The sequence below is a fragment of the Anarrhichthys ocellatus genome, unplaced genomic scaffold (genome assembly GCF_004355925.1).
Source record: "Anarrhichthys ocellatus isolate YVR2014 unplaced genomic scaffold, GSC_Weel_1.0 scaffold114, whole genome shotgun sequence".
Classification (NCBI taxonomy): Eukaryota; Metazoa; Chordata; class Actinopteri; order Perciformes; family Anarhichadidae; genus Anarrhichthys; species Anarrhichthys ocellatus.
In genome coordinates, this window is record NW_022280144.1 from 563,137 (window position 1) to 589,677 (window position 26,541).

Sequence of the window (26,541 nt, forward strand, 5' to 3'; positions counted from 1 at the left end):
CCCCCCCCCCCCCCCCCCCCCCCCCCTCTCTGTGTTTGTGTGTCTGGCTCAGTCATTGAATCCCAGCCAGGAATGTGAGTGACTCTGCAGGCAGGCTGGGCTCTTCCAGGAACAAGCCGTCACCCCCCCCCCTGGCCTGCAGAGAGCAGAGAAGAGGAGATAGAAGTGGAGGGAGAGGGAGGAAAACCAATGCTGCGTTCATGTCATATGGGAACAAGTCCACTTTCTTACAGTAACAACTACAGTAGTAAGTGCACGTACTACAATCTACATGTGATGCTACTTTATTGCAGACGTACTCTTACTCTGGGCTACTACATTTATTTGACAGCTATACTTGGTAGATTAAACGTTTACATACAACCAAGCTGTTATCTCTGATTGACACGTTAAGGCGTCAGTAATAATAACACATTAGGCCAGAGGTCTTCAACAGGGGGTCCGCGACCCCTAGGGGGTCCGCGGAGGTACTGCAGGAGGGGTCCGCGAAATCTTTGGTTGATTAGACCATTTATTTTCTTTTTTTTTCCAAACATGAATCTGTCCATTATTTTAATAGTTCAGTATTGTATGCAAGATAACAGGTATGTTTATGCATGGCAGTGGCACTAATAGGCCATCACTCATTTTGGTTTCCACATTTATGTTTAAAATGAAAACGTCTATTTGAATAGCTTGTATGCATGATTATCATGCAACTGACAGACAATGTTGATATTGGCATTGGTATCAGCTCACAAGGTATGTTTATAAATGGCAGTGGCACGGCGTCCCTACTCACTGTGTCTTGCACATGTTTAAAATAAAAACATGGATATATGAACCTGTGTATTATTTGAATAGCTTAGTATTGAATGCACAAAAACAAGCTATGTTTATACATGGCACGAGGCCCAGTTTAATATAAAACACAATTTTATACAATATATCTCGTCGGGGGTCCCTGCTCCATCTCTATCAGTTTGGGGGTCCTTGGCCTGAAAAACGTTGAAGACCCCTGCATTAGGCTACTATTACATATATAATAGCTAAAAGAGGCCGTTCTGCCAAATGAGTATCTTTAGGCTACTTACGTATATTTCTATAGTTTTCTTAATCCAAGCTCTGAATGGAGTGATTTAATTGGCTGTAATGGAGAAGATATTAGTTTTACTAATAGACCTACTTCTTAAATGTACTAATCTTGCTAATACTTCTGTAGGCCCCTTTTACATTTTAAATATGTGATTTTTTTTTTACATTCTCATATTTCCACCACTGCTTGAGAAAGTGAGTGTTTGGTGCTGCATCTTTGACTAATGCTGCGTTCATATTGTCTATCATAGCTTTTAGAGGGCAGTACCTATTTTCCAGATTATAAATAATAACCCAAATAGAAATACTAAAAATATAAATAGGGTTAATAATAATTAAATTACTACTATTCATATTAATAATAGTACAAACACAATTCCAGTTATTGACAGTGTTTGTAATCAACGTGCAGTTTGTGACTGCTCGACGTGAGGAACGCGGTCCATTCAGTCATCGACTCAAACCTGATGTACGCAGGATTTCCACACAAGAAGGTGCTATTTACCATTTTTCCAATGGGCCCTGAATGTAGCAGAAGAATAGAGAGCGCTTATGTGAATCGTTTGCTTCGCGGCTGTAGAGAGAGAGAGAACCCACAGAGGATGGGTGTTTCGCGAGACAACACACATTTAGCTTTGGAAGGGGAAACAGAAATTGCACGACTTCTGCTTGAAGGTGTTAAAATGGTTTGGCAAGTAGAGCCGCTTCATGTGCTGCTGACTTTGAGAGAGAATCTTGCGAATGAAGAAAGAAGATTTATTTTTGTTTGTCACAGATCAGTAGAAACCTTTAGTTGGTTAAATCACTAGCACAGTCAACACAAATAAGAGCACAATTTAAATTCGTTACAGGCTTATATTCTCTCCAGTTATTTATTTGGACTTTTATCCATATGCATTTTAATCTCTCTGCACAAATACAAAGGTTGTTTTAAATAGTTTGTCATATTAATACATTGTTACAGCGCTTTCATATCTTCACTTACCATGGATTAGATGTATATTGATAAAAATGATGCTTGATGGTTCCTGTTTGTGTTCAAGGTAAGTAATTAGTTTTTTGGGGGACAGAATAAAAAACTTTTGTAGTGATTAATAATAGTAATATATTATTGATCGATAATCAAAATCCAGTGACTCCACTTTAGGAAGTCATGTGTCGGCTGCACTTGTTCTCCTCCAATAGCTCTGATTAGTTTGCTGTTCCTTTGGCATCCCCTAGCCAAACATTGCTGAAACTGCAACATGATGGCAGCCTGGGGCGACAGATCTGGAAGGATCCTCTCCACTGCAGGCCAGCAGACAGAGGGCCCATTCAGTTTGTGGATGTGAACATGTGAACGTTCTGTGTGCTCCTGTTAGAGAGGAATCCATGAGAAAACAGAGGTGAAAAGTTTCCCCGGACGAGTCTGTAGCCTGACAATCCTCAAAGAGGGGAAGGGAGGGGAGCCGTGTGACGCAAGGAGAATGAGATGTGATTCATCATGTCTGTCGATGGTGCTTTTATCTGTGATTATCTGACTGTGGAGGGTGCATTGAGTTTTACCAGCATACAACTATAGGGCAGGGGCCCCCAATGGTATATGATCCCTTATGAGGTGCACATAAACGGGGGGTTAGAAGACTTTTACCAGTAACTGCATGGTTTGTGCTCGTCCCTCATGCATTTTGAGAGGGTGCAGGAGTGCGGTCTCCTATGGGTGGCGATAGAGAGTCTGTGGGGCCTTCCATTTGTTTCTGGTGGCCCTTGAATGTTTTTTGCAGTTGTAGAAGGCTACATGCCAGTGTCTTGTACTATTGGACCAGGGTAGGTTTAGGAGTGTGCAGCAACAACATTTTAGGAGATAATCTTTTAAATGTTTTTTTGATTGTTTTGTTGCTACTCTTGGAACTTCTAAATCATGATCTGGGCCTTTGGGATGAAATGGCGTAAGACTTGTCCCACTGGTAGATTGTCTATACGCTCTTAGGATGGCATGAGGGGGCAGGACCAGTGTGTTCCCGACAGCCTCTTTCCTGAATATTGTTGCTGATGGATAAATGTTCTCCTTACTTATTAGAATCTCTAAGAAAACAGATCTGATACTCATGTTGACATGGTAAGTTTGAGCTTGTGGTCTGTGTCAGGTAAGGAGTTGAGAATGGGGAGTTCTGTGTGTGCTTGAATGAACCGTCATATGGAATGTTGAACCCTCTATATTTAATAATAATTTATTAAATTTATTATTAAATATAACGAAAAATATAACGCAATTTGCACTTAACCTGATTGAATATGTAATGAAACCCAATAAAGTAATAGCTTGACCAATTATGTTATGAAATGTACAGACTGCTATTGTGATAATGTTTGTACAGATGATGTCATATCTTTCAGGAGGATTTTGCTTTCAAAACGGATGTGTTTATACAGATAATAATGTAAGAAAGTATGCAAGTATAAGTGTAATACTGTTAGTGCCATGTTAGCCTACTGAAAACACTAATATTTGAGGCCATGTTTGGAAATGTAAACTCTTTTACTAGCTTTAAAAAGGCTTTCACTATTAAAACAGATGGCAAATGGTGCGTTGTTATCAGGGAAAGATGCATTAAACTAGAATCCCTATCACTGGTAAATGGACTGGCCCATAACCCACGCTGACTGGTCCATTAGACCAGAGTGGATCTTAGATTATACCCCATCAGAAGATGACAGAAGATGGTCAGCGCACAAGCGTGCAACAAAGACAACACAGTCGATTCAGTCTCCATGAAATGTTCTTTTGCATCATGGTCAAAGGTGATTCTTATTGAATGGTCTGTTATGTCTGCATTCAAATAGGGTTTAATACCGTTTCATGATGTGATGATCCAAACACAGATTTTATAGTTTTAAAACAGAGATTTTGGACAGAATTAGGCTCAGAAATATTTAACTACCCCTCATGGCTGCATGCTCAGCCCTCTCCATTACTCTCTGTTCACCCTCGTGGACACACACAGCTGAGACACCATCATCAAGTTCGCTGACGACATCGACCTGATCACCAGGTGTGATGAGACGGCCCTACAGAGAGGACGTCAGAGCCCCGACATCTTGTTGCCGGGACATCTACACCCATCTCTGCAAAACTGAGGAGCTGATTGTGGACTAAAGGAAGTGACAGGGAGAAGGACACGCCCTTATCTCCATCAATGGGACTACAACGGAGAGAGTCAGCAGCTTCAGGTTCCTCTGGGTTCACATCAGTGAAGACCTGACCTGGTCTCACCACACAGACCCTATCACAAAGACAGCAGCTGAGGAGGTTCAACATGGACTCCAGGGGTACATCCCAAGTCTCTTAATTGTCATTTCCTCGCTCCTCAATCCTCACTTGAACCGGAAGTTGTTCTGCTCCGCCATATTGACGGCCGTCCCAAAGCTCTTATTTAGCTCGGAGGAGCGAGGATCGAGGAGTGAGGAGGGATCTCCGAGGAGCCATGAGCGAGGACGCACAAGAACAGCCTTCCAGGAAGTGTTTCAACGGCTGACACGCCCCCTCATTGTTCACCAGTTATGTGATTGGACGCTGCAGCCGATCGGACTGACTGACTGAGTTTAACATCAGAGTGAACACGGATCACAGATTAAACACAAGTTTTATATTTTATATGTTTTCTGATTCACCGTCTGGTTTAAATAAATGTTCATTGTAGGTCTAAACAACAGAAGGACCACAAACAACTTTCTCTCTACAGGCACTCTGCAGGTGCTCCATTGAGAGTATCCTGACTGGTTGCATATTGCAGGGACCCCCATGACTTCAGCCACAAACTATTCTGCCTGCTGCCATCTGGTAGACAGTACGAGCATCTGGTTCTGCACCACCAGGCTGAGAGACGGATCATCCCACACGTCATAAGAATATTTTTGAGTTTATTCCACACTGTGTACTTTACCTTCGTACTGCTTCCACTACCTGTTGTACCTGAACACACCGCACATCTTTCCATCTACTAATATTTTATCTTATTTTATTCTACATTTTGTTTTATTCCTAATTTAATTTCTGCTCCAAATTATGTTGTATGCCTTGGAGTTGCAGTTTTTACTGCCTGTTTTTTCTTTTATACATCTTTGTAATATCATTGTTGAAGAGCGCCTGAGAAGAAGAATCTCACTGCCAGTAACTGCTCTACTGTAAGTGTTGTGCAGACAATTAAACACTTGAACTTGATAACTTATTACTACAACACAAATATACTAAATTAGCTGCATTTCGGAGGTGAAAGACATTTTTATTTAAATCAAATCTAATATCTGCCCAGTCTAACTACAACCCCACAGTGCCACTAAGCAGTATCTTGCAGCGGTCAGTGAGGGCTCCAGTGTTGTAGCCACAGGGCTGGACTCTGTCCCATTCAGCTGGCAGATACTGCAAGTGGCCTTTCCTGAGGGGGGACCAGTGCCTCCGCTGAACTTATCAGTGCATGGCATGAAGCCATTCTTTCAGCGAGCACTGCGCTCTGGCAGCTCCAGGCTGGGTGTGGGCCTACAGAACTGCACTGGCATACTGTCTATGTGCGTTTACATTAAGTGGTAATGAATACAGAGTTTGTGCTTCCATCAGGTTTCTTATTCTATCAAGGCCAAAGCTGCTAGACAGCACGGAGTGAATGCCAAGCCTCATTTTCAATGATTCATATTGTCGTCAGCATGCAGTGCTTGTCCTCTTGCTCTCCTTTTTTCATCAAGTTCATCCTTGTTCATCTTTTACTTGTATACTTCTAATTGGTTGTCCTTCCCTGTCCTTGCACATTATCTGCTGAGCATGAAGGGCTTGCTGCATGTGATGGCCATGACTCCATGTCTTCCCCAGCCTTTCTTCATCACAGTGTCACAAACTGGGCTGCATGGCCATGACAAAAGAGTGAGATGCACACAACCAGGCAATTTAACAATTATGTATTAACTTATTGGCAACATAAGAGGTAAGCTTAAACTAACAGTGGCATGTGGAGTCAGTAGGTTCTGCAGTGTATGTAAGCGCATGAGTGGAAAGTGTGTGTGCAATGTTGTATAGTGTAGAAACAAACCATGATGTCAACCAAAAACCAAATGGGTGTCTGAGGAAGGAGAGAGGGACCAACTGAGACTAAAGAGGGTTTTAACAGAGTGCACTGGCACACAGGGCCCATGTGTTGCCGGTGTTGCTGATGAGCTCAGGTGTCTCCACACTGCTGATGACCCTCTGCCACGCCCACCTCCAATACCTGCAGGGAAAGCAGCCACACAGACGGAGTACCAGGCAAACAGGAAGGAGAGGGTCGTCACAACAGCGAACCCTGCATTGTATGTTTTGCGCTCAGTTACTTTATCATTGCATGTGTAACCTCTGTGAGATGTCTCCTGGCTAAATGAATCTCATGGAGCTGGTCAGGCTTGTGGTAACAGCAGGTTTGTTACAAATCTGCATTCATGACAAAGGACAACAGCAGAATGTTCATCTCTTGTGGTAAACCGCGCATGATCGGTCTAGTAGCGAATCCTCCGTTGCTTTTAGGATTACCCATTTTGAAAGTCTATACTTTTTTAAATACACGGTTAGTGGTATAATGATAGTGATCGTAAAGTGGGTTTAAATTCATGTAAATAAAATAGCCGAAATAGAACAGAAACTGTCTATCTCTTACATGTATGAGGAGAAATACCAAAAAATATATAACCAAAAATATATTTATACAGATTTCTCACACTGGACTGTTACCTTTTTTAAAGTATTTTTCACTTTATAATAATTGTGTAACTGAGTAAACATGTAGACTATAGAAAATACTCCATCTGCATGTTTAAAATATTACCACACTCTATAGAACAACATACTGTAACATACCTGCATTTATGACAAAGGACAACAGGAGAATGTTCAACACTTGTGGACAACAGGCATGCTTGGTCTAGAAAGGCATCACGTTATTGTTAGCTAGCTACACCGGAGACATTTTTACTGGCAATAAAACACATAAAAAACGTATAACTTAATGAAAACATGGCGAATATGATCTAAGATAAATAATAACCAAACAAATAATGCCAGCTCAACTTTTCTAGTTAGTTAACGTTATATTGTCCACAGACATTCACAGACACGTTACCCTAGTAGTGAATCCTCCGTTGCTTTGAGGATTACCCATAGTCCTTTGCATCTACTATTCAGTGCAGGTACAAATTTACAACAGCAGGTGGCATAGTTTCCCCATTTAGCGGGATTTATCCTGAGCCTTTTCAACTATGTTACACATGGTATTTGCATGACCTGTGACAACTCCTCCCTGTTGCTGGGTTTAAGGAAGCTCTGACATCCAGGACTCACAGTCACAGTTGGGCAAATAAATCAAGGGACGTTGTCTACTTTTCCACACCTCCACACATCTGGCCAGTGGTGGGCCGTGCATTTTATACCTGGGCCTTCAGTGCCTCATGATGGCGCCACAGCTACGGTTATTATTTGTTTCTAGGGGTGTAACAATACACGTATTCGTATTAAACCGTTCGGTACGAGGCTTACGAACCGAACAATACGTTTGAATAATACTAGTGCATTTGGAAAATGCAGAAGCTTAAATTGTGGGAAATATAATGTTTTCTGCGCTCACGTAGGAGACAACGGGCTGTGACCTCTGAACCCGGAAACAAAAAAAACAAAAACAAAAAACAGCTGAGGCACCGCACGTGTTCTGGGAGGCTACGCTAACTAGCTTAACAGGAAAACAGCAGCAGCAACACGCATTCTGCTACACACTCGAGGGCACGGGCCATTCAGATATTAGATGTAAAAAAACAAACGCAGTTGACTTACCAAATGCTGTTCACTTAAAGACAAGCTCATCCTCCTTTCTTTGTTGACAAAGAGTTTAATCCCACGGTTAACCCAACTCACAAATCCGTTTCTCCTCCTTCAGTCATTGAGTGCTACACCAAGCAAAATGCTAAAAATGGCATAATTTCTTCCATATCTGTCAATTTGAACTCTCACTACTCCGATTAAGCTTTGCCAGCTTCCTTAAATTTCGTTTCACGATAGTCACATGCTCGCCCACTGACCAATCACAGCGCACGCTGCACCTCACTACAGAGCTGCACATAATGCTGACGTAGTTGTAGGCCAGCTAGAAGGCTCTGGCACGTCAAAGAATACGCCCAACATGTCAAACTAAAGATCTGATTGGTTGAGACTATGACAATCAACAATATCGTCCCCATTTACTTAAACTGCAAAGGGATTCATTTGTGAGTCTGCAGGCCTCGGGCCTCTCTTCTTACCTAGAGACACAGAGGTGAGATCTGATTGGATAAAAGCTCTACTTAAAACAAGTTGCACTGGAAGCAGAGCAACTGAGGAAGACAGTAGCTGTGCAATGAGAAAATTAATGTATTTGTAGTACATGTAGTGTATTTAAGAAAAATGATAAAATAGCTATAACTTTGTGATTCTGTTTAGGCCAGCAGAGAAGGCCTTGCTGGCCCTGACGGCCCATCACTGCATCTGGCTAATCGTAAACAATTATCAAATTGTCAGTTTTGGAAAGTAACAAACATTCTGGGATGCCTTAATGCTAAGTTAAGCTAAGCTAACCACATCTTGACATCTTCAGTCAATACACACACTCTTAAGAAAGGGAATAAGAAACTTTCCCAAAATGTCAATCGTTCTTTTATTTTCCCAATTCAAATGTACAGTAATAACTAATAACTATTCCATTAACAAATCACATTTGAAAATATCCAAATGCATCTGGCTTAATGTTGGCTGTGATCATCTCCAGCCCCCCGCAACCCTCTAAAATCTAAGCGATATAACTGATGGATGGAATGTGAAAATAGCCAGAATCCCAGCAGCAGAACCCTATATGGGGCTTAACTGTTCTGGTATGGTTCAGCAAGGACAGTGGGACACAGAGGGACATGAAGTTAAGTTTGAAGACAACCCTGGGTGTGTTTTCCTAACTCTGTTAAATCAGTCCAAGCAATACAGCCTAAAAACAACTATACGGAAGCAACATCAAGTCCATACTAAAGGTGCAACAACACGTTCTCACTCCCAACTCGTCAAATACCACCACATGGTCAATGGCCCTACTCTTCAAACTATGATGCTGCAGGTTCTTCAGGGACGGCATGTTTCCACTCATTTTATTCTTCGTAGGTATTTTCAAGACATACGTCCATGTTCACAGGAAATGCATACAGTGTCTTTTCAAAAGGTCTACTTAGTTCATGGGTTTACTTGGTACTATTTAGGCAACAAAACTACTTGGTAAGTATGCTTGATACGCAACAAAACTAAAGTAAAAAAGTCAATACTGACTTGGTTTAATGAAGGACACAAACAGCGGTCTCCTCAGTGAATGTCTGTTTGACCTAAAACTACGTCAGTTGCTCTGACCGTCTAGTGATAACGTGGGTGGTTTTACATTGGAGTTACATTACATTACAGTCATTTAGCAGATGCTTTTATCCAAAGCGACTTACAATAAGTGTGTTCAACATAGGTATTCAAGAGAACTACGAGTCACCAGAAGTCATAAGTGCATCTCCTTTTTCAAACAAGCATCTAAGAGCATAAATCAGAGCAAACGTACAGTGCAGAAAGAAACTAATACAATAAGTGCAACAAACTAGTATGAATACAATAAGTGCTAAGTGGAAGGCTCAGGGTAGGCCTTCTTGAAGAGGTGAGTTTTCAGCCTGATGAAAGATGGGCAGCGACTCTGCTGTCCTGACGTCAGTGGGGAGTTCATTCCACCACTGTGGGGCCAGGACAGAAAACAGCTGTGACCGGGTCGTTGGTTGTTAGTTGAAAGCCTGGCGTCTCAAAGAGATGCTAAAGAGTGCCGGAGTTTCAGGTGACTTGGTCACCAAGCGTCGCTATTTGACGAGTTGGAAGTGAGAACGGGTTGTCCACAATTGACGACGGAAAGGCTGTGTGACATCCTCTGGCCTTACAAAATCACATCCTTTTATACAGAAAAACAAAAGCAAGAATGCATCACTGAAATAGGGCAGAGGTGACTGCAATGGCCGTGCCACACTCTTTTACTGGAGGAAGATCACAGCACTAGTGATGAACTCCTCCAGGCAAAAGAAAACCTGGAAGACTAAAAATGACCTGGAACAGAACTGTGCAGGACAAACTAGCCAAGATGAACTTAATTTGGGAGGCTACCAAGGACAGGGAATAATGGAGGGAGCTCATTGTTTGTCCCACAGGGGACCAAGATAATTAAGTAGGTAACTGGTATGAGTCAGAGAGGTTTTTAGTCAGGTGTTTTTTTTATCTATTAACTAAAGGCCAGTCTTCTAACAGGCTTCAGTCTACTGGGAACACCTGCATGGCTTTGTGTTTATGTTCTCATTACTCTATGGAGAAGTTGACCGGCGGTATAAACTCCCAAACACTTAGTGTGTTTCTTTAACTTCAACAGTTAAGGCTGCTGCTCCCTCTCGTTTATTCTCCTCATCATCTTCGCCGTCGCCATGGCAGCAGAGCACAACACAGCATCACGTGAGGCGGGTGACATAACGTTTCTTTCCAGGCGCCGGGTTGCTTTTTCCCAGAGTAGCACTATGTACCACAGGCCTGGCCCACTGCTCTGCTTTTGTGTTTCCTCCCCTCTGTGGTCGAGGTAGAAAAAAAACTGATTGGCCAATGTCAGCAATCCAGCAGCGGTCCTTCTGGAATACTCATCTCATGTGGTGCTGTGTCCAAAAAAATGCTCTCACCTTATTTCAAAGTGGCAGGTTTTCCCATAGTGCTGTTTTCCAGCACTTTCTTTGAAATAATGCTCTCCTCTTTCCTTTCTTTGCCTTTCCTTCCGTTCAGTCCAGCTTTCCCTTGTCTTTTTTCCATTGCACAAGTGTAGCCACTCTCCCCGTTGGTCCCTCTCTTCTGGCCAAGAGCTTAAAAGGCTCAGAAAATCCCACCGTTATTATGACTTCAACTTTCCACTTTTTGTGCGTCCTAGCAGAGGGGAACAAAGTATTATCATTACAGTTAGCATTCTTGTCTGATAAAACCTTCTTTAGTGTAAACTGAGTAGAAATACATGCGCAAGCGTGACATAATATCTTAACAGTGAGTTTTGATGATTACAATCAAACAGAGGGCTCTTTTCAAAGAAAGAAACAGATCACATTTTGACAGAATCACTTACACTTTGATGAACTCCATCCATCCATTCATTTTGGCACCGGCTCGCGGTGGCAGCAGGCTAAGCAAGGTAGTCCAGATGTCCGTCTCCCCAGCAACGTCTTTGACCAAACAACAACAACTGTGATGAACTTCCTGTTGCTGTTACTTCCAAAGCCGCCTGTGCAGACATTGATTTAGTTCGTTCATCTTCTTTCTTTTCAGTCATTTTAACTTATCACTTCACTTGCTCTGGACATTGTGAAGTTGATTTTACATACTGATTGTTTAACACTGGATCCTGGTTTGTTTATCACATTCAGTATAATTTTTAAAGAAATCTGCACCCAGCAATTTTACCCCTGCTTTGTTTTTAGAATGACTTGATGTGTCGACTGAATTGTGCCACAAAAAGATTTGGGGCAGCCCTGGAAAATATTAGCCTACAGACATTTGACAATTTTCAAGAGTTAAGAAAAGGAGCTATATATGCAACAGTTTAACTGGATGTATGAGGGTTTTTTTCAAATATGTGTGCACAATCTCTGTAATAAGTCTGTAGAAGACTACAAGCACGTTCTCATTAATAGAAGAACAGATACAGTAGGTCAGCGGTCAAAGCAACTTTAGTAGTAATCCCTATTGAAGAATAAGTGAAATTCAAAACAACAAAACTATATGATTAATCATTTATTTCACAGCAAGGCTCCGGCTTAGACAGTATAGGGACAGAAGGGTGTTCGAAAAAAAGGTATGCATGCATTTTGAAAAGGGGCCTGTGCAAGCACATAGATCCATTTTCAGGTCTTGTTGGTTTGGGTGCACGCCTGGCCTCATGAACATTTGAGTTATGTTGAGTTTTACTTCTTGATCTACACACCCGTGGCCAAAAGTTGAGAATGACACAAATATTAATTTTCACAAAGTCTGCTGCCTCAGTTCTTATGATGGCAATTTGCATATACTCCAGAATATTATGAAGAGTGATCAGATGAATTGCTCGTAAGATTGCACCTAAATCAACCATTTATCGGATCATCAACAACTTCAAGGAGAGAGGTTCAATTGTTGTGAAGAAGGCTTCAGGGCGCCCAACAAGTCCAGCAAGCACCAACACCGTCTCCTAAAGCTGATTCAGCTGTGGGATCGGGGCACCACCAGGGCAGAGCTTGCTCAGGAATGGCAGCAGGCAGGTGTGAGAGCATCTGCATGCACAGTGAGTTGAAGACTTTTGGAGGATGGCCTGGTGTCAAGAAGAGCAGCAAAGAAGCCACCTCTCCAGGAACAACATCAGAGACAGACTGATGTTCTGCAAAAGGTACAGGGATTGGACTGCTGAGGACTGGGGTCAAGTCATTTTCTATGATGAATCCCCTTTACGATTGTTTGGGGCATCCGGAAAAAAGCTTGTCCGGAGAAGAAAAGGTGAGCGCTACCATCAGTCCTGTGTCATGCCAACAGTAAAGCACCCTGAGAGCATTCATGTGGTGGGTTGCTTCTCAGCCATGAATAAAGAATGGTACCAAAACATCCTCCGAGAACAACTTCTCAACACTGCAAATATTGACTTTGCATAAACTTAATGTAATTGTCCATAAAAGCCTTTGACACTTATGAAATGCTTGTAGTTATACTTCAGTATATCATAGTAACATTGGACAGAAATATCTAAAATCACTGAAGCAGCAAACTTTGTGAAAACCAATTTTTGTGTCATTCTCAAAACCTTTGGCGAAGGGTGTATTTAAAATGCAGCTTTAAATGCACATCTTTATGCCTTGAAGTCTCTAATGGGTTGAATTAGTGCCCGATTCTAACCAACATTGTGATTGACAGCTGCTTGTACAATGACAAAAAAATTAAATCTTATACCAAGGTCAATATACTAGTCATCTTTTATAGAGCTTTAAACCACCTCCCACTGTCTTTAGTATATTTATTTTTGCTCAGTTTTCATAGAGAAAGCTCAATTGCCATAACTGTCTGATGTTCATAAGTGAAGTCAAGGAAGTGTCTTTTTTCTCCATCAAACAACCGTTTAAGGTCAGGTTTGAACCCTGGCCCTCACTCTTTGTGGAATGTATAAAGGTTTTCATTTTCCGTTGATTACCTGTAATCATGCAGCAGCAGGTATTACACCCACAGTCTATAATTATGCATAATTACACACAGCTGACATAACATCTTTCCTGGATAATAAAAAAACTATTCTAATGTGTCCACAGGATTTTTATGGCGTAAAAAAGGATGTCATCTTTTAGGTTTAAACTCGTTCCGTTTCCAGTTTAAGATCAGACTGCAGATTGTCCCATGCAGTGATGCAGAAAATCTCAAAACTTTCTTTTCCAATTTTCCAAGTTCTGACATTGGGAGCAACAAAAAAGTCAGTTGTAAAACATTGGGCGATGTGCAGTCAAGTTACAACAGCTTCCTGTTTCGTGGAAACATGTCAATATGGTGGAGGACTCAAATGCAGACATAGCCAGATGCAGTGTGAAACGGTTTTTAATGGGTCAAGAACAAGACAGGAATCTTTACCGGAACACAGCAGGGAATCCAAGGACGAGGCGAGGGGGGACGAGACGACCGGTCAGGTAGACATGGCAATGATCTTGAGAGTGTGTGTGTGTGTGTGTGAGGCAGGGATCTATATAGTGGCTTGAAGCAGAGTGAGCAGGTGAGGGTGATTGAGCAGATGAGGTGGGTGTGACTAACAGGTGCACTGAATGAGCTGATTAGGTGAGTGAGAGATGGAAGTGGCAGAGCTGTGACAAAACATGCAAATTGTTTGCCACGCGATGGCAGTGGCGTAACATGAAGACTCAGAAGCTTCTCAAATTTTCACGAGACGAACTGTAAATGGCAAAAATTGCCCACTAGATTGAAATGGCAGCCTACCTGTTGGGTGTGGGGATAGGCACCAAGAGGCTTTTCTGTAAGTCGTGAGATGGGACATGTTCCTACCAACTTTTGTACATGTGCCGAAATTGGTCCGCCCAAATGCCACCTTGCATGCCATCAATGTGAATGGTGACATATATAGTGTAAAGCGCTTTGAGTGGTTGGGTGACGAGGATGGCACGATATAAATGCTAGCCCATTTACCATTTACATCTAGGTGAAATGTAGATGTGGGGGCTTCTTCGTTGAAATTCTATAGGGGGCGATATCGATAGATTTACTTCATCTCGTCTCACATCCTATCCAACTGAAAACAAGATAAGAACTGTTCTCACTAGTTATCTGGACATCAAACAAATGAAGTAGGAAATGAGTAAGGATGGCCCTCAACTTATTTGTCATCTTTAAAAAGTGGGTCCCCAGAACAAAAGGTTTAGGAGAGACTGGGCTACATGAACTACAGTGTGAGAGAATACATCCCCAAACAATTCACTTTATTTATATAGCTTCAAGTCAGAAGTTATCTGGAAACACTTTTCATATAGAGCAGGTCTAGTCTGTACTCTAATCTTTAGAGATACCCAGAATTCACCCAGAGCAAGCACTGGGGCGATAGTGGCAAGAAAAAACCCTTCAGATAGAAACCTTGGGCAGTATGGTTTCTGGCAGCCATCTGCCTCGACTGGTTGGGTTGGGGGGGGGGGGGTTAAATGCTGTAATTGTGGAGATGAGCTGTATTTTTAGGCTGGGAAGTAAAGAGAGAAGCCAGATGGCTAAGATTATGAACAAAATACCACAAGCAGAAGCATTAAGGAAAGTCAGGGGATCAGAACAGGCAAACAATTCAAGTTGAAATGTCCACTGAGGTACAGCAATTTGTGGTATTAACACACTTGATGCACAAACCAACAGACAACCTCCCATACATGCACTGACTGCTTCTGTTTTAAATGTAAATATAACACTGAAACACTAGTAGAGAACAAAACAGTGTGGTCTTAACCTGTCACAACATTAATGTTACATTGATGTGAGAGAATTGATCAGATTCATGCAATGTTGTCAGCCAACAATGATGAAGAGGCTGATGTTTAACATTATAATTATGCTACTCCATATATTTCAATGGAATTTAAGTATTTAATAGATATACAATTCAGAAGAAGTTCCAGGTGTATTATGTGTGCAAGAGACTTGGTTACGACCTTAATCAGACTTTGTGATTCCAGGTTACAGTTTATCAGACTAGACAGACCTAACAAGCAAGATAGTGGAGGATGCGTTACATTCCTAAAAGACAGTTTGGACTTTGGGGTGAATCCCTCTCCTGTAGCTAAAAGTATTGAAATATTTAGTTAATTTTTTTTACAAACCATGTAAACCACTAACTGTTGACATGCTAGATGAAATGGCAGAGGGGGAAATATGGTGTAGAGATTGAATACACAAGGTTGTTTATGGGGTAGCAACCACAGAGACAACAATGGGGCTGTAGTGGAGGAAATGATTATCAAAAGATCATTAGTCTCCCTCAATGGGGAATGGATGTGAAGTGGGGCTTAGCATCATGTCTGGATCTCACAATGGTATCAGATAATATGGTGAATGCCTGCATGTTAACAGCCAGTTCTCATCACAGTGGATGCTAATAGGTGTAGGGAGTACTAGAGTATTTACTGGATACTGTCTGGATAAGGCAGAATGGGAGAAATGTAAGATGTGTTGTGAGCACATTTGATCACACTAGAAGGAAACATTGAAGATCGCACAATGCAAATGATAACAGTCTAAATGCTGCAATGATAAGTATAACAAAGAGAACACATGACAGGAACAAAAGGGGTTCCTTGAAAAAAATGCAGCAGTTATAAGAGAATGAAACAAGGTCACTGAGAAGCAATTTGTCTCAAGACAATAGACTCTCAAAGGAATGGTAAATGGTAAATGGACTGCACTTGTTCTTCTCTAGTCTTCCGACCACTCAAAGCGCTTTAACACTACATGTTGTTGGAAACGTAAAGGAGCATGTTTGGGTTATCAGCATCTAAGAAACTAAATGATTGACATCAATAGAATTATTAATGTCAGTAACAATTATTAACGATTATTAATAATAACGGGGCACCACCCTGCGAACAGGGCCCAATAACCAAACGATAAAACTAAGTCTCATAATTAGTGTTCACTCACAATGTCAACAGTCTGAGTACTATGACACATTCAGAGTGAAAGTGAAGGTTTAAGTTTGAGCACAGACAACATATCAGCTATTATCACAATACACATGCACAAAGTAATCACAGAAGCTGCTCTTTAAAATATAACAGTTTATTATGTTCTAATACTAATGATCTAGTCAACTAATATCTAAACTAACAACTATACATTTATGAGCACGCTATCTAAAATCAACAGACTATGGAAAAGAGGAGGGGGAAGTGAGTGTGTACATGTAGTGTGTGTGTGTGTGTGTGTGTGTGTGTGTGTGTGTAAGGGGGAGGAGCGAGGGAGGAGCGAGGGAACAGCTCAGCGACGTATGACGTAGTTGGGACGTGGTGACGTCTCTCATGCGCGAGACTCAAAATGGCGCATAGCCAACAGGAGACCCGGCGTCTATACGTGCCGGTAGCCGTTTAGCACGTAGCTACATTAGCTCAAAGCTATATGTGTGTGTGGATTAGTAAAAGAGAAGGGAAAGGAACAAAACGAAATGAAATAAAACAAGAGATTAAGATCCTCTGCGCCGCGCGGGAGTACGGAAGATTGTTCTCTCAGCCAGGGGAGCAAGAACCGCGACTCTTTGTCTCAGCCGGCGGTTCTGACCTCCTGAACTGATGAGAAGCAACTTCGACCTCACGAGGCAGCTAGCTCAACACAGATCACGGTAGCATGAAATACACTAGCTTCTCCACAACCCCAACGATCTCAGCGACCGTCAGTGTCGGCGATTATTAAGCATACACCACATTATAAAAATGAACAGTATTTTAAGCACATAAACAAGATAAAATAAACACAAATGAAACTCTCTAACTCTGCCCAGAATCTATTTCGCCTTACGGTACGATGCAATCGTGGTGATTGAGGGGGGTTCTTCTGAGCTTCGGTGGGCACAGGCAGCGCGTCTGGATAAGGGAATTTCGCGTCCTTATGACCGGAGCAAACGAGGCGCTTGGTGGAGAGTGGAAGTTCTCTCTCTCTCTCTGAAGAAGTCTTGCTTCTTCACTTCTGCAGGAATAAAAGGGTTCGCTTCGTGGATTCGAACAAAGATAAAATAGACAGTTTGGTGAATTCGGCCAGCGAATATAAACTGTTAGACCTAGGTTTTGGTTGAAAAGGGAAACAACGTTGAGTGTGCTCCCTAGCTCGAAGGAGGTCGAAGGGAAAAAGCATTGAGGTGGGGGTTGCAGGGTAGTTTTGTAGAAAGGGTGGCTGAACCACAGGGGTCCTGGGGTGTCTTGGCCCTCGGCCAATTAGATTGCAGCGGTGCTGTCAGGTAACTTCAGGGAAGCATAATTTTTGGGGGGAGGAAACTCACACCCTAATGTGAATTTCTTCAGAGCTGGGGGTTTGGTGCTCATCAAACTACAATCAGGATGAAACCTTTGCTTGCAAAAGGGAAGGCCTGACTCTCTTTGTTCCACAGCACATGTCGAAGCCATATAGTCAGATCCCAACAATGTCATCCTTCACCCATTAACACCCATTCATACACCAATGGCAGGGTGCCACCTGCTCATCAGGACTATCTAAGAGTACATCCACACTACTCCGTTTCTAAACGTAAACGGAGTTTTCAAACAAAAACGATCTCCGTTCACACGGTGTTTCAGCACCGTTTTCGAAATGATCTCCGTCCAGACTAACACGCCTGAAAACGAATATCACGTGACTGTTCACGTACACTGGGCATGCGGGTGGGTGTCGATGTAAACAAGAAGTAGATTGGTTGCTTAGTTAAAAAAAATACGACAGAGTAATAAAGTAGTCTTTAAAAATGAAAGGTCGTGTTTGATACTTAAGATCTTCTCTAAAATCTTCCTCTATGAACTCTCACTTGTTTCCTCGGTGTTGTTGTCTGTTCTCACTCGTAGCTCTGCTGGTGGCTTAGCTATCTGTCCTACTGAATAGCATTTACTGCTAACCATGACTTCAGACGTCCACTCCGTAGGTCTGATAACGCCACTCACTAATCGCTCCAATAACAGCTGCTTCCTCCATAATAATGCAGACTTTAACTGGACAACAGCTGCTAGTAAAGACAACAAGGTCAGCAACGCCTGTAATCAGTTGTCCATGTTGAATTAACCTGGTAGTCGATTGGTAATCAATGTTGTTGTTTGTGAGCTTCCGGGTAAGGGTCACGTGATAGGGGCGTGGCGAATCAGGGAAGGACACGTCATGACTGCTAAGAACCAATCAAGTAGCGAACGCGGGTCTGTGCGTCATCGTTTCTAATCTTATCCGGTTTCGGGCGTCCACACAAAAACGCAACCCCGGAGTTTTCAAACTTATCTATCCTCGGGAGCCTTTTCAAACTCCTCCGTTTACGGTGCTGTAAAACTCCGGCGTAGTGTGGACGCTCAGTGTAAACGTAGCAAAACATATGCGTTTCCAAACAAAAACGGAGTAATGTGGACATGCCCTACATTCACACAACATTCACATCGTAGGCACAGCGGGAGCAATTTGGGGTTAAGTGTCTTGCCCATGGACACATCAACATGGATTAGTGGAGCCGTGGATGGAACAGACGATCCTCTGATTGAAGGAGGACTCTGCTCTACCACTCAGTGGAAAGGGGCATTGTCTTATAAGACTATCAAAACAGGATAAAAAAAGAGGACATGTAGAGAACCGTGTTATAGCATTGGCTGAGGGGTAGAGCTAGGGGACGTCTGGTCCATGTTTAAGCAAATGAGCAAAAGAAAGGCAGTTAAAGTCCCAGCACTGGCTGATGTCGAGAGGATAGCAGTATCAGACAAAGAGAGGCCACATGTGTTAGGTAGGTCATTTACTGCAGCACACAGTGGTAATCACCTCGCTGACAACAGAAAGACAAAACTCTCAGGGAGCATGGGGATGTGAGGGAGAAGAGAGGATGATGCGTCAACTCTTGATGTGGATACAATGCTTGAGCTGAAAATAGATTCGCAAGACACTGGATACACAGCCCCAGGGCAAGATCAGCTATGCCATGTTCAGGCAGCTACCAGGGGAAGTATTAAACTTCTGCAGGGGTGAAACCGTGCCTATAAGAGCTGGAAAGGCCACTACAACAATAATGTATGATTGTTAATGGCGAGAGACAAATTATTATTTCATCGTGTTTGAATTGTTCCATGATCTACATATAATGATGTTTGTCAATTTAAAAGATAATTTTGCACATCAAGAAAGTTGCATTTTATCATAACACTGTTGAAATATAAGACTAAAAAAATATGTAATTAGAAAAGCTACACACCCAAAAGCCGACACGATTCAAACGGTATCAGAAAAATATTTGTCCTGTGCTGTGCCGCTGACTACTGTACATATTTTTTTCTGAAATAAGCACTTTGCCTGAATCGGTCGCCCGACCTGGGTATAGGGGCCAAAGACTAATGGAACCAGCAGCTGGTTTTCTCTGAAGTTTCCTTCAGGATAGCTGGCGCTCACAGTTTTTTCCCCACTGCATTCACGTGAACAGGGGCGTTTCTAGGATTCAAAGAAAGGGGGGCTTAGCCCCATGGGGCGTGGCATGTTTGCGCGTCAATTTTTTTTGGGGCCCATTTGGGGCGCGGATATCCATTGTTTCAGACAGTTCATAGATTGGTTCAATCCTAGTGCCCGGGGTTTATATCGTTAAGTATGATGATAGGCTATTAAATTGTAATTTGAAGGGGGAGAAAACATACAAACCAGAACGCATGCACATATGTAGCATTTTAGAGTTATAAATAACTTGTCCATGTGAGAAACAATAGTTTAATTTAATGACATCACCAAAATAAAAATAAAAATATATATATATATATATATTTTTTAAAGCCAATAATGCCAAATTATTTAGGGGGGGCTGAAGAACATTTTAGGGGGGCTTCAGCCCCTGCACGCAGTGCCTACGTTGCTTGAAGTCAACGTGGTTGAGGAAGTCCCCAGCCTTCTTTGTTATGCTGTCATACACGCCCCTCTCTGTTGATGCCACGCCCCCCACGCCAGATCAGGGACAAAAGTCTGAACTGAAAAAAAACGATCTGAAAGTGAAAAAACGATTTGAAACCGAAAAAAATAAGATTTGAAACTGAAAATATAAAATCTGGAACTGAAAAATATAAGAACTCAAATATAAAATATATATGAAAGTGAAGAATGAAAAAATTGAATGTATTCCAAAAAATTCCAGAACTGAATTAAAATTATATTCAACCCAAAACAACTTTTCATTCACTTATTTTTATTTTGAATACATTGCTGTATTTTTCAATGTTCAAGACCACAACTTGAACATTCATGTTCACATTTTTTTTTCAAATGATCAAAACTATTGACCTGGATTTAGCTCCATAGGCAACTTCCTACCGTAATCCAAGATGGCGACGACGAAATTGTCAAACTCAAATCCTCAAAACGGCAGTCCACAAACCAATGGGTGGCGTCACAATGACTACGTCCACTTCTTATACACACTCTATGATATGGAGCAGCAGCAAAGACATCACGACAGAAAGTGGACGGACTGCAGTCTAGAGCAGGGGTCTTCAATGTTTTTCAGGCCAAGGACCCCCAAACTGATAGAGAGATGGAGCAGGGACCCCCGACTATATATATTGTATAAAATTGTGTTTTATATTAAACTGGGCCTCGTGCCATGTACAAACATACCTCTTTATTGTGCATTCAATACTAAGCTATTCAAATAATACACAGGTTCATATATCCATGTTTTTATTTTAAACGTGCAAGACACAGTGAGTAGGGACGCCGTGCCACTGCCATTTATAAACATACCTTGTGAGCTGATACCAATGCCAATATCAACATTGTCTGTCAGTTGCATGATAATCATGCATACAAGCTATTCAAATAGACGTTTTCATTTTAAACATAAATGTGGAAACCAAAATGAGTGATGGCCTATTAGTGCCACTGCCATGCATAAACATACCTGTTATCTTGCATACAACACTGAAATATTAAAATAATGGACAGATTCATGTTTGGGGAAAAAAAAACAATTGAATTATTATTCTTTTTTTTAAATTGTCTAATCAACCAAAAATGTCGAGAACCCCCTGTTGAAGACCTCTGAGCATTACGATTATGCATAGGGGCTACGAAGTGTGATGAAGACAGAAACGGAAGGAGATACTGTAGCATAAAATAACAATCTATTTCCTTTCACTGTGCAAGTATGAAGAGGAAGACAGGCTGACACGATGTGACGGTCTACACTCCTGAACAATAGCAGGCGGTGTGCTCCTTCAAGCTGTCTGCAATCCGCTATTAAATCAGAGAAGAAGAAGAAGGAAGTTTCCGTTTCTCACACAAGCGCGAAATTTTTAAGATGTTGTGAAAAACAAAGCAATGAAATGGCTGAAAAACATCCGAAGTCTAAACTTAAGCGATATAAATCGTCTGTCAAAGATCTCCAGCCAGTAATTAGCTCACTGAAGAGGAGTCACACCGCGTCGTTCTCCGGTGGGATTAACGTCACAGCGGAGACCGAGAGGTGGGTGTTGTGTTCACGAGTCAGTGTTTTCACGTTAAATCGAACCTGAAGCTAAATCAATGTTGTCACCATACACGGCCCCCGGTCTGCCTAGTGACTTTAATAACGTCCCTGCCTCAGACAAACGAAACGTTGAACGAGAGGAAGAACCTCCATTTTAAATCTTAACAATATAATGTTTTCTTAGCGGAAGTAGTGATTGACCGAACACAGCTGAACATCTTTTATCATTAAGAGGGTGAACACGTGGGCATGTTGGTGGTCTGACAACACTTGTTGTTTAGATACAGAGCTCCACTTTTACAAATGCGTTTTGGTTTAAGAAGAATCCAGAATATTAAACACTTTGAACTGATTTTAACCTCATTTCTTATGTTGCCCAGTCAAAACGTCCTCTTGTAAGGAGGACCGCTGATGATATGGTGGGAGAAAATGAGTGGTGACAACCACACCGTTAAGCTACAGTGTGCTGGAAACAGAAGCACATTATTATTGATTTGAAGCTAATTCGATTTTCACCTGTTTTCAAATTAGACACCCATAACTTTGAGATGTTCAGAAGGCCAGCGTGGTGGACACACTGTACCGGGTTAGCCTGCCACTGCTCCACGGAACCACGCGATCCAAATCAAGAAACCACATGGAAGTAATAGCCTCAGTTACATAATGGATTCCACTCCTCTGACACATTGTCAACAAAAATGGAACACAATAACTTGGAAGATTTTTTTGATTTATTGCGAGCTATTCTATTGGCACAGATGCACCCTGAAGAAGTCCTAACTTGTGTAAGGCTGAATCCAAGCTGAACAAGGTCCGTGACAGCTTTCAGGAGAATTCCCCCTCAAATGGAAACTACCAGATGGCAGTGAGCTGATCGATGGAGAGTAGTCAGATGTGCAGCAGCCATACAGCAAATGCATAACAAAATCTGCACGACGGAATTCACAGATAAAGTGGCTATTATGCATTGGTAGTACATTTTTGCCTTCACAGTTTTAATGTATGGATGTATGTTTTTCTCCCTCTTACTTTGTTCTCTACACAAGCAGACACAGTGCACCAGATCAAAGAGCACTTTCATAAATAATTTCATTGCCAGATTAAAAATGCATACAAAATAATTTAGAAAAAGGAATTAAAAAAAACCCATCATTATATCCTGCTCTAACCTTTTGGGGGTTTGGAAGAATACATCTATTTTTTTTACATGTGTAAACCAGCAGCACATTTGTTGTGGTGGAGCAACCTGCTGGGTGAGGCTTTGTAAAGATGAGGCACTAGTAGCTGTAATGTATCTGCTTTACAGGTCAGCGTGGTGGAGCAGCGAGCAGCTGCCTGCGGAGGAGAGCCTGTGGGCGCTGACGCTGAAGTCTGCTCTGCCCTACCTGGAGAAGCAGCACTGGGACCTGGTTCCTGATCTTCCTCATCCACCCGCAGCGGTATATATTCCTACTGGGTCGAGTGAACCTCGTTACACATTTTCCTTTTGTGAACATGACGAAACTCGGACTCACATCAACACGCGTGTTCAAAGGTGCTCTTGCTGTGTGTTTGCATCGGCCGTAGTGATGCATGTCGTCATGCTTCAGTCTGAGAGGTGTAGATTAGGACGACGGTTCTTTTCACCATCAATCCATCTCTCACAGAGAGAGACCAGGGTGAGGGTTATGCTTGTGCTAATCGTTCCTTGAAGAAGTGGCCGGTTTCCCTCTTAATTTGCAACCCCCCATTTTTTGACTGGTGCCACACTCCCTCTAAATTTGTCTCAAAATGACCAGAATATAAATTCTTTAACCATAATGGTTTTCCATGTTTGAGCTCATGAAAGTTTCTGTGAGGAACTTCTGACTACCGATGCTTCTATATGGCCTACATAAGTAAATCAGACCATCAGCGAGAAGATTTGCTTTTTCTAAAGAGTCATTTGTTTCTTGCCGGTCCGACACGTCTGATCCTGCGCAAAAAATAAAGTCATGCAGGTTCACCAGAAACTCTTCCAGCTCAGACTCCGGCCAGTCCACCGCAGACAGACCCAGATCAGGCTTCTCTGCAGCGTCCCACCAGCAGTCAGAAGCTCCGGAGGGAGGAGGGGAGCTCAGCACCCGGCAGCAGCGTCTGCCCCTCTGGTCAGGAGCAGAGCTGCTCCTTGTCTCCCCCTCTGGTCAGGAGCAGAGCTGCTCCTCCTCTCTGCTCTGGTCCCCGCCAGAATCGACCCCAAATAAAAGTTCCCTGTGGGAGCTGTGTAGAGTTTGTTGTTGTCTGATTTCTCTTTGGTCAAAGTTGCATTATTGGTGCTGCTGGTGTTGGTGACAGCTGCCAAAGACCAAACTTGTTAATGCAAAAAATTGAGGAACTAATGCTGATTGATATTTTATGTAAATATATAAAAACATCTGTTTTCGTCAGAACGTCGGAAGATTGTACAACTCAGCCATCCTTTCAGTGGGTATGTCTCCAGCTGTGTACATGACATACCGTGAGGCTGGACACGATGTCTCTCTCTGTGGCCGAGTGCTCTGACATCATGACTGTTGTTGTTGAATTATTCCTCGTTCAGCATTTCATTTTTCAACTCATGAAAGTGGTGTTGCATGACTCCCATCATGCAGTGCATTCAGACAGTGTAGCTTTTTCTTCTTCTTTCTCAATTCATTGAGAATATTCATTTTCATATTCTAATGATTTTTGGAAGTTATGAATCGATTCAGAATCTTGGAAGATAAGAATCGTGATTTCTTGCATGAATCAATTTTTTGTTGGTTTGGCAGCGTCCATGTATGCCCCACCAGTGAGTAGTTATTAATTATACTAATCGTTATCAAACCTCTGGTATGGTACCAGATGGTCGTTCAATGTTTGGACTGCGCTCACAGGTTTCTTTGTTTCCACTCTTATTAATACAAACCAGGACGACTTTTGTGTTACGCTTCCTATCTGTGTTGACTAAACACAATTACTGTATTAATCTTTTTTAATATATTGCGAATTGAATCATCTGTTCTGTTGTAAAGGGTCTCCCTTCAATTGAAATGCTGCTGGCATTGAGTGTTGCATCTGCTCTTTCCCCGTCTTTAGAAGCCCCCAGTGATAAAGCTAGATGAACAGCGGTGGTGTGACCTCAGCGAGGAGGTGGCTCCCCTCCCTGAACCCTCTCCACCTTCTCCGAGGACTTCATGGAGTCCAGATCCTGTCAGTCTCAGCTCCGCCCAGCAGGAGCTCTCGGTACACACCAAACCTGGGCCAGACCCGCCCACCAGGCCGCCGTCGTCTCACAGCAGACAAAGTCCAGACGGCAAGACAGCGCCCCTTCAAGCCCTCACCAAACGACCACGGCCGTCCCTCCACGGCTGGGAGGGGCCGGCGTCATCAGCCGCACCCTCGGGTGTAGGGGGACACAAGGGGGGGACGGGAGGAGAGCAAGAGGAAGAGACTGGACCGGTCAGCAGACGGCCTCTCACAAACCAGGTGAAGTCATCTGACAGCCGAGTTTCTCTGCAGAGAGAGGAGGAAGAGGAAGAGGAGGTGCACACAAGTGTCAAAGCAGGAGGAGCAGCAGGTGGTGGTGGTGGAGGAGGAGGAGGAGGAGGAGGGCTGCAGACCTGCCCCATGTGCCTGATAGTGTTCCCTGTAGGGTAAGAGATGCAATACACTTTTTTTTTCACTAAAACCAGACTAATGTAGGCACAAACAAACAAACAAACAAACGCCACCTGTGTCGGTGGGTGAAGCATTGATTTGATTATGATGCATTCAAACTATTCAGTAAGAATGAGTATTGGGCAAATGCAAACTATAACCCTATGATGATGTTTTCACTGAAATATGAAATAGATATTAGAGAGAGTTATGATCTGTTTAACTTGCTAACACTAGCTCTGAGCAGCTTCTAAAACATCATTCAAATCACTAATGCCAAGCATTTTTTATCGCAAATAAATAAAAATAATAATTTATTTACTTATCATTTGAATTGTAGATGACAATAACAAAGTAAGAAGCTAACATTTAGAATTTCTGATCATTTACTGACTGGATGGTTGAAATTGTGCCAGGCAGTTCCCCCCTCAAGCATTTCATTACCGTGATATACAGCGTTACCCTCCGTGCTTTAAATAGCCCTCGTGCTGTGGGTTATCACAGGTGTGGCTACATGTTACTCCAGTAGATGATGAGATCTCTCGTTGTACCAAACACAATAAAACCCACATCACATCGCTAATTGTTTAGCTGCGACTGTATTTTAAGGATTTTGGAACTTTTTGTAGATTGTCGGGCTGAGGCTGCCTAAAGATGACTCATCCCACAACCAACACTGTTTAACACAGACAGTCAACTCACATACCTCCCATGTCAGTGGTAAGTGTGAAATATGTAGACAGCTGGGAAGAATACTGGTACCTGAGGTGACAGGAACTGATGAGGCACTTGCGCTCGTATCCCTGGGGACTGGTTTATGGGTGGGACACTTGGCTGGTGTCTTGACTGAGCCATCCCTCCACTACTGCCAAAGATACTGTGACTGCCCTGTGATCGTAGTTTGAAAATGAAACCTTAGAGGACCCATAACAATAGAGACGTATACATGAAAACATACAGATTACACAGAATAGGACAGACTGGAGGAGGACAATTTGGGGGTGGGGTGGGGTGGGGTGTGTTATCTTTTAATAACAGAAAAGTACAAGAACCCAATGTT

General features: G+C 42.4%; 1 protein-coding gene across 1 annotated transcript in view; it reads left to right on the top strand.

Annotated features, from left to right (window-relative positions):
• The first annotated feature begins 21,642 nt into the window (after window positions 1–21,642).
• si:ch73-70k4.1 (snake venom metalloprotease inhibitor 02D01) overlaps window positions 21,643–26,541 on the top strand; it is an 8,533-nt gene continuing 3,634 nt past the window's right edge. Inside the window, exons 1-3 of the mRNA XM_031876738.1 lie at window positions 21,643–21,842; window positions 23,152–23,284; window positions 24,921–25,477. Of these exons, the coding sequence (XP_031732598.1) occupies window positions 21,703–21,842; window positions 23,152–23,284; window positions 24,921–25,477 (830 nt within the window). The 5' untranslated portion in view covers window positions 21,643–21,702. The remainder of the gene's footprint in view (window positions 21,843–23,151; window positions 23,285–24,920; window positions 25,478–26,541) is intronic.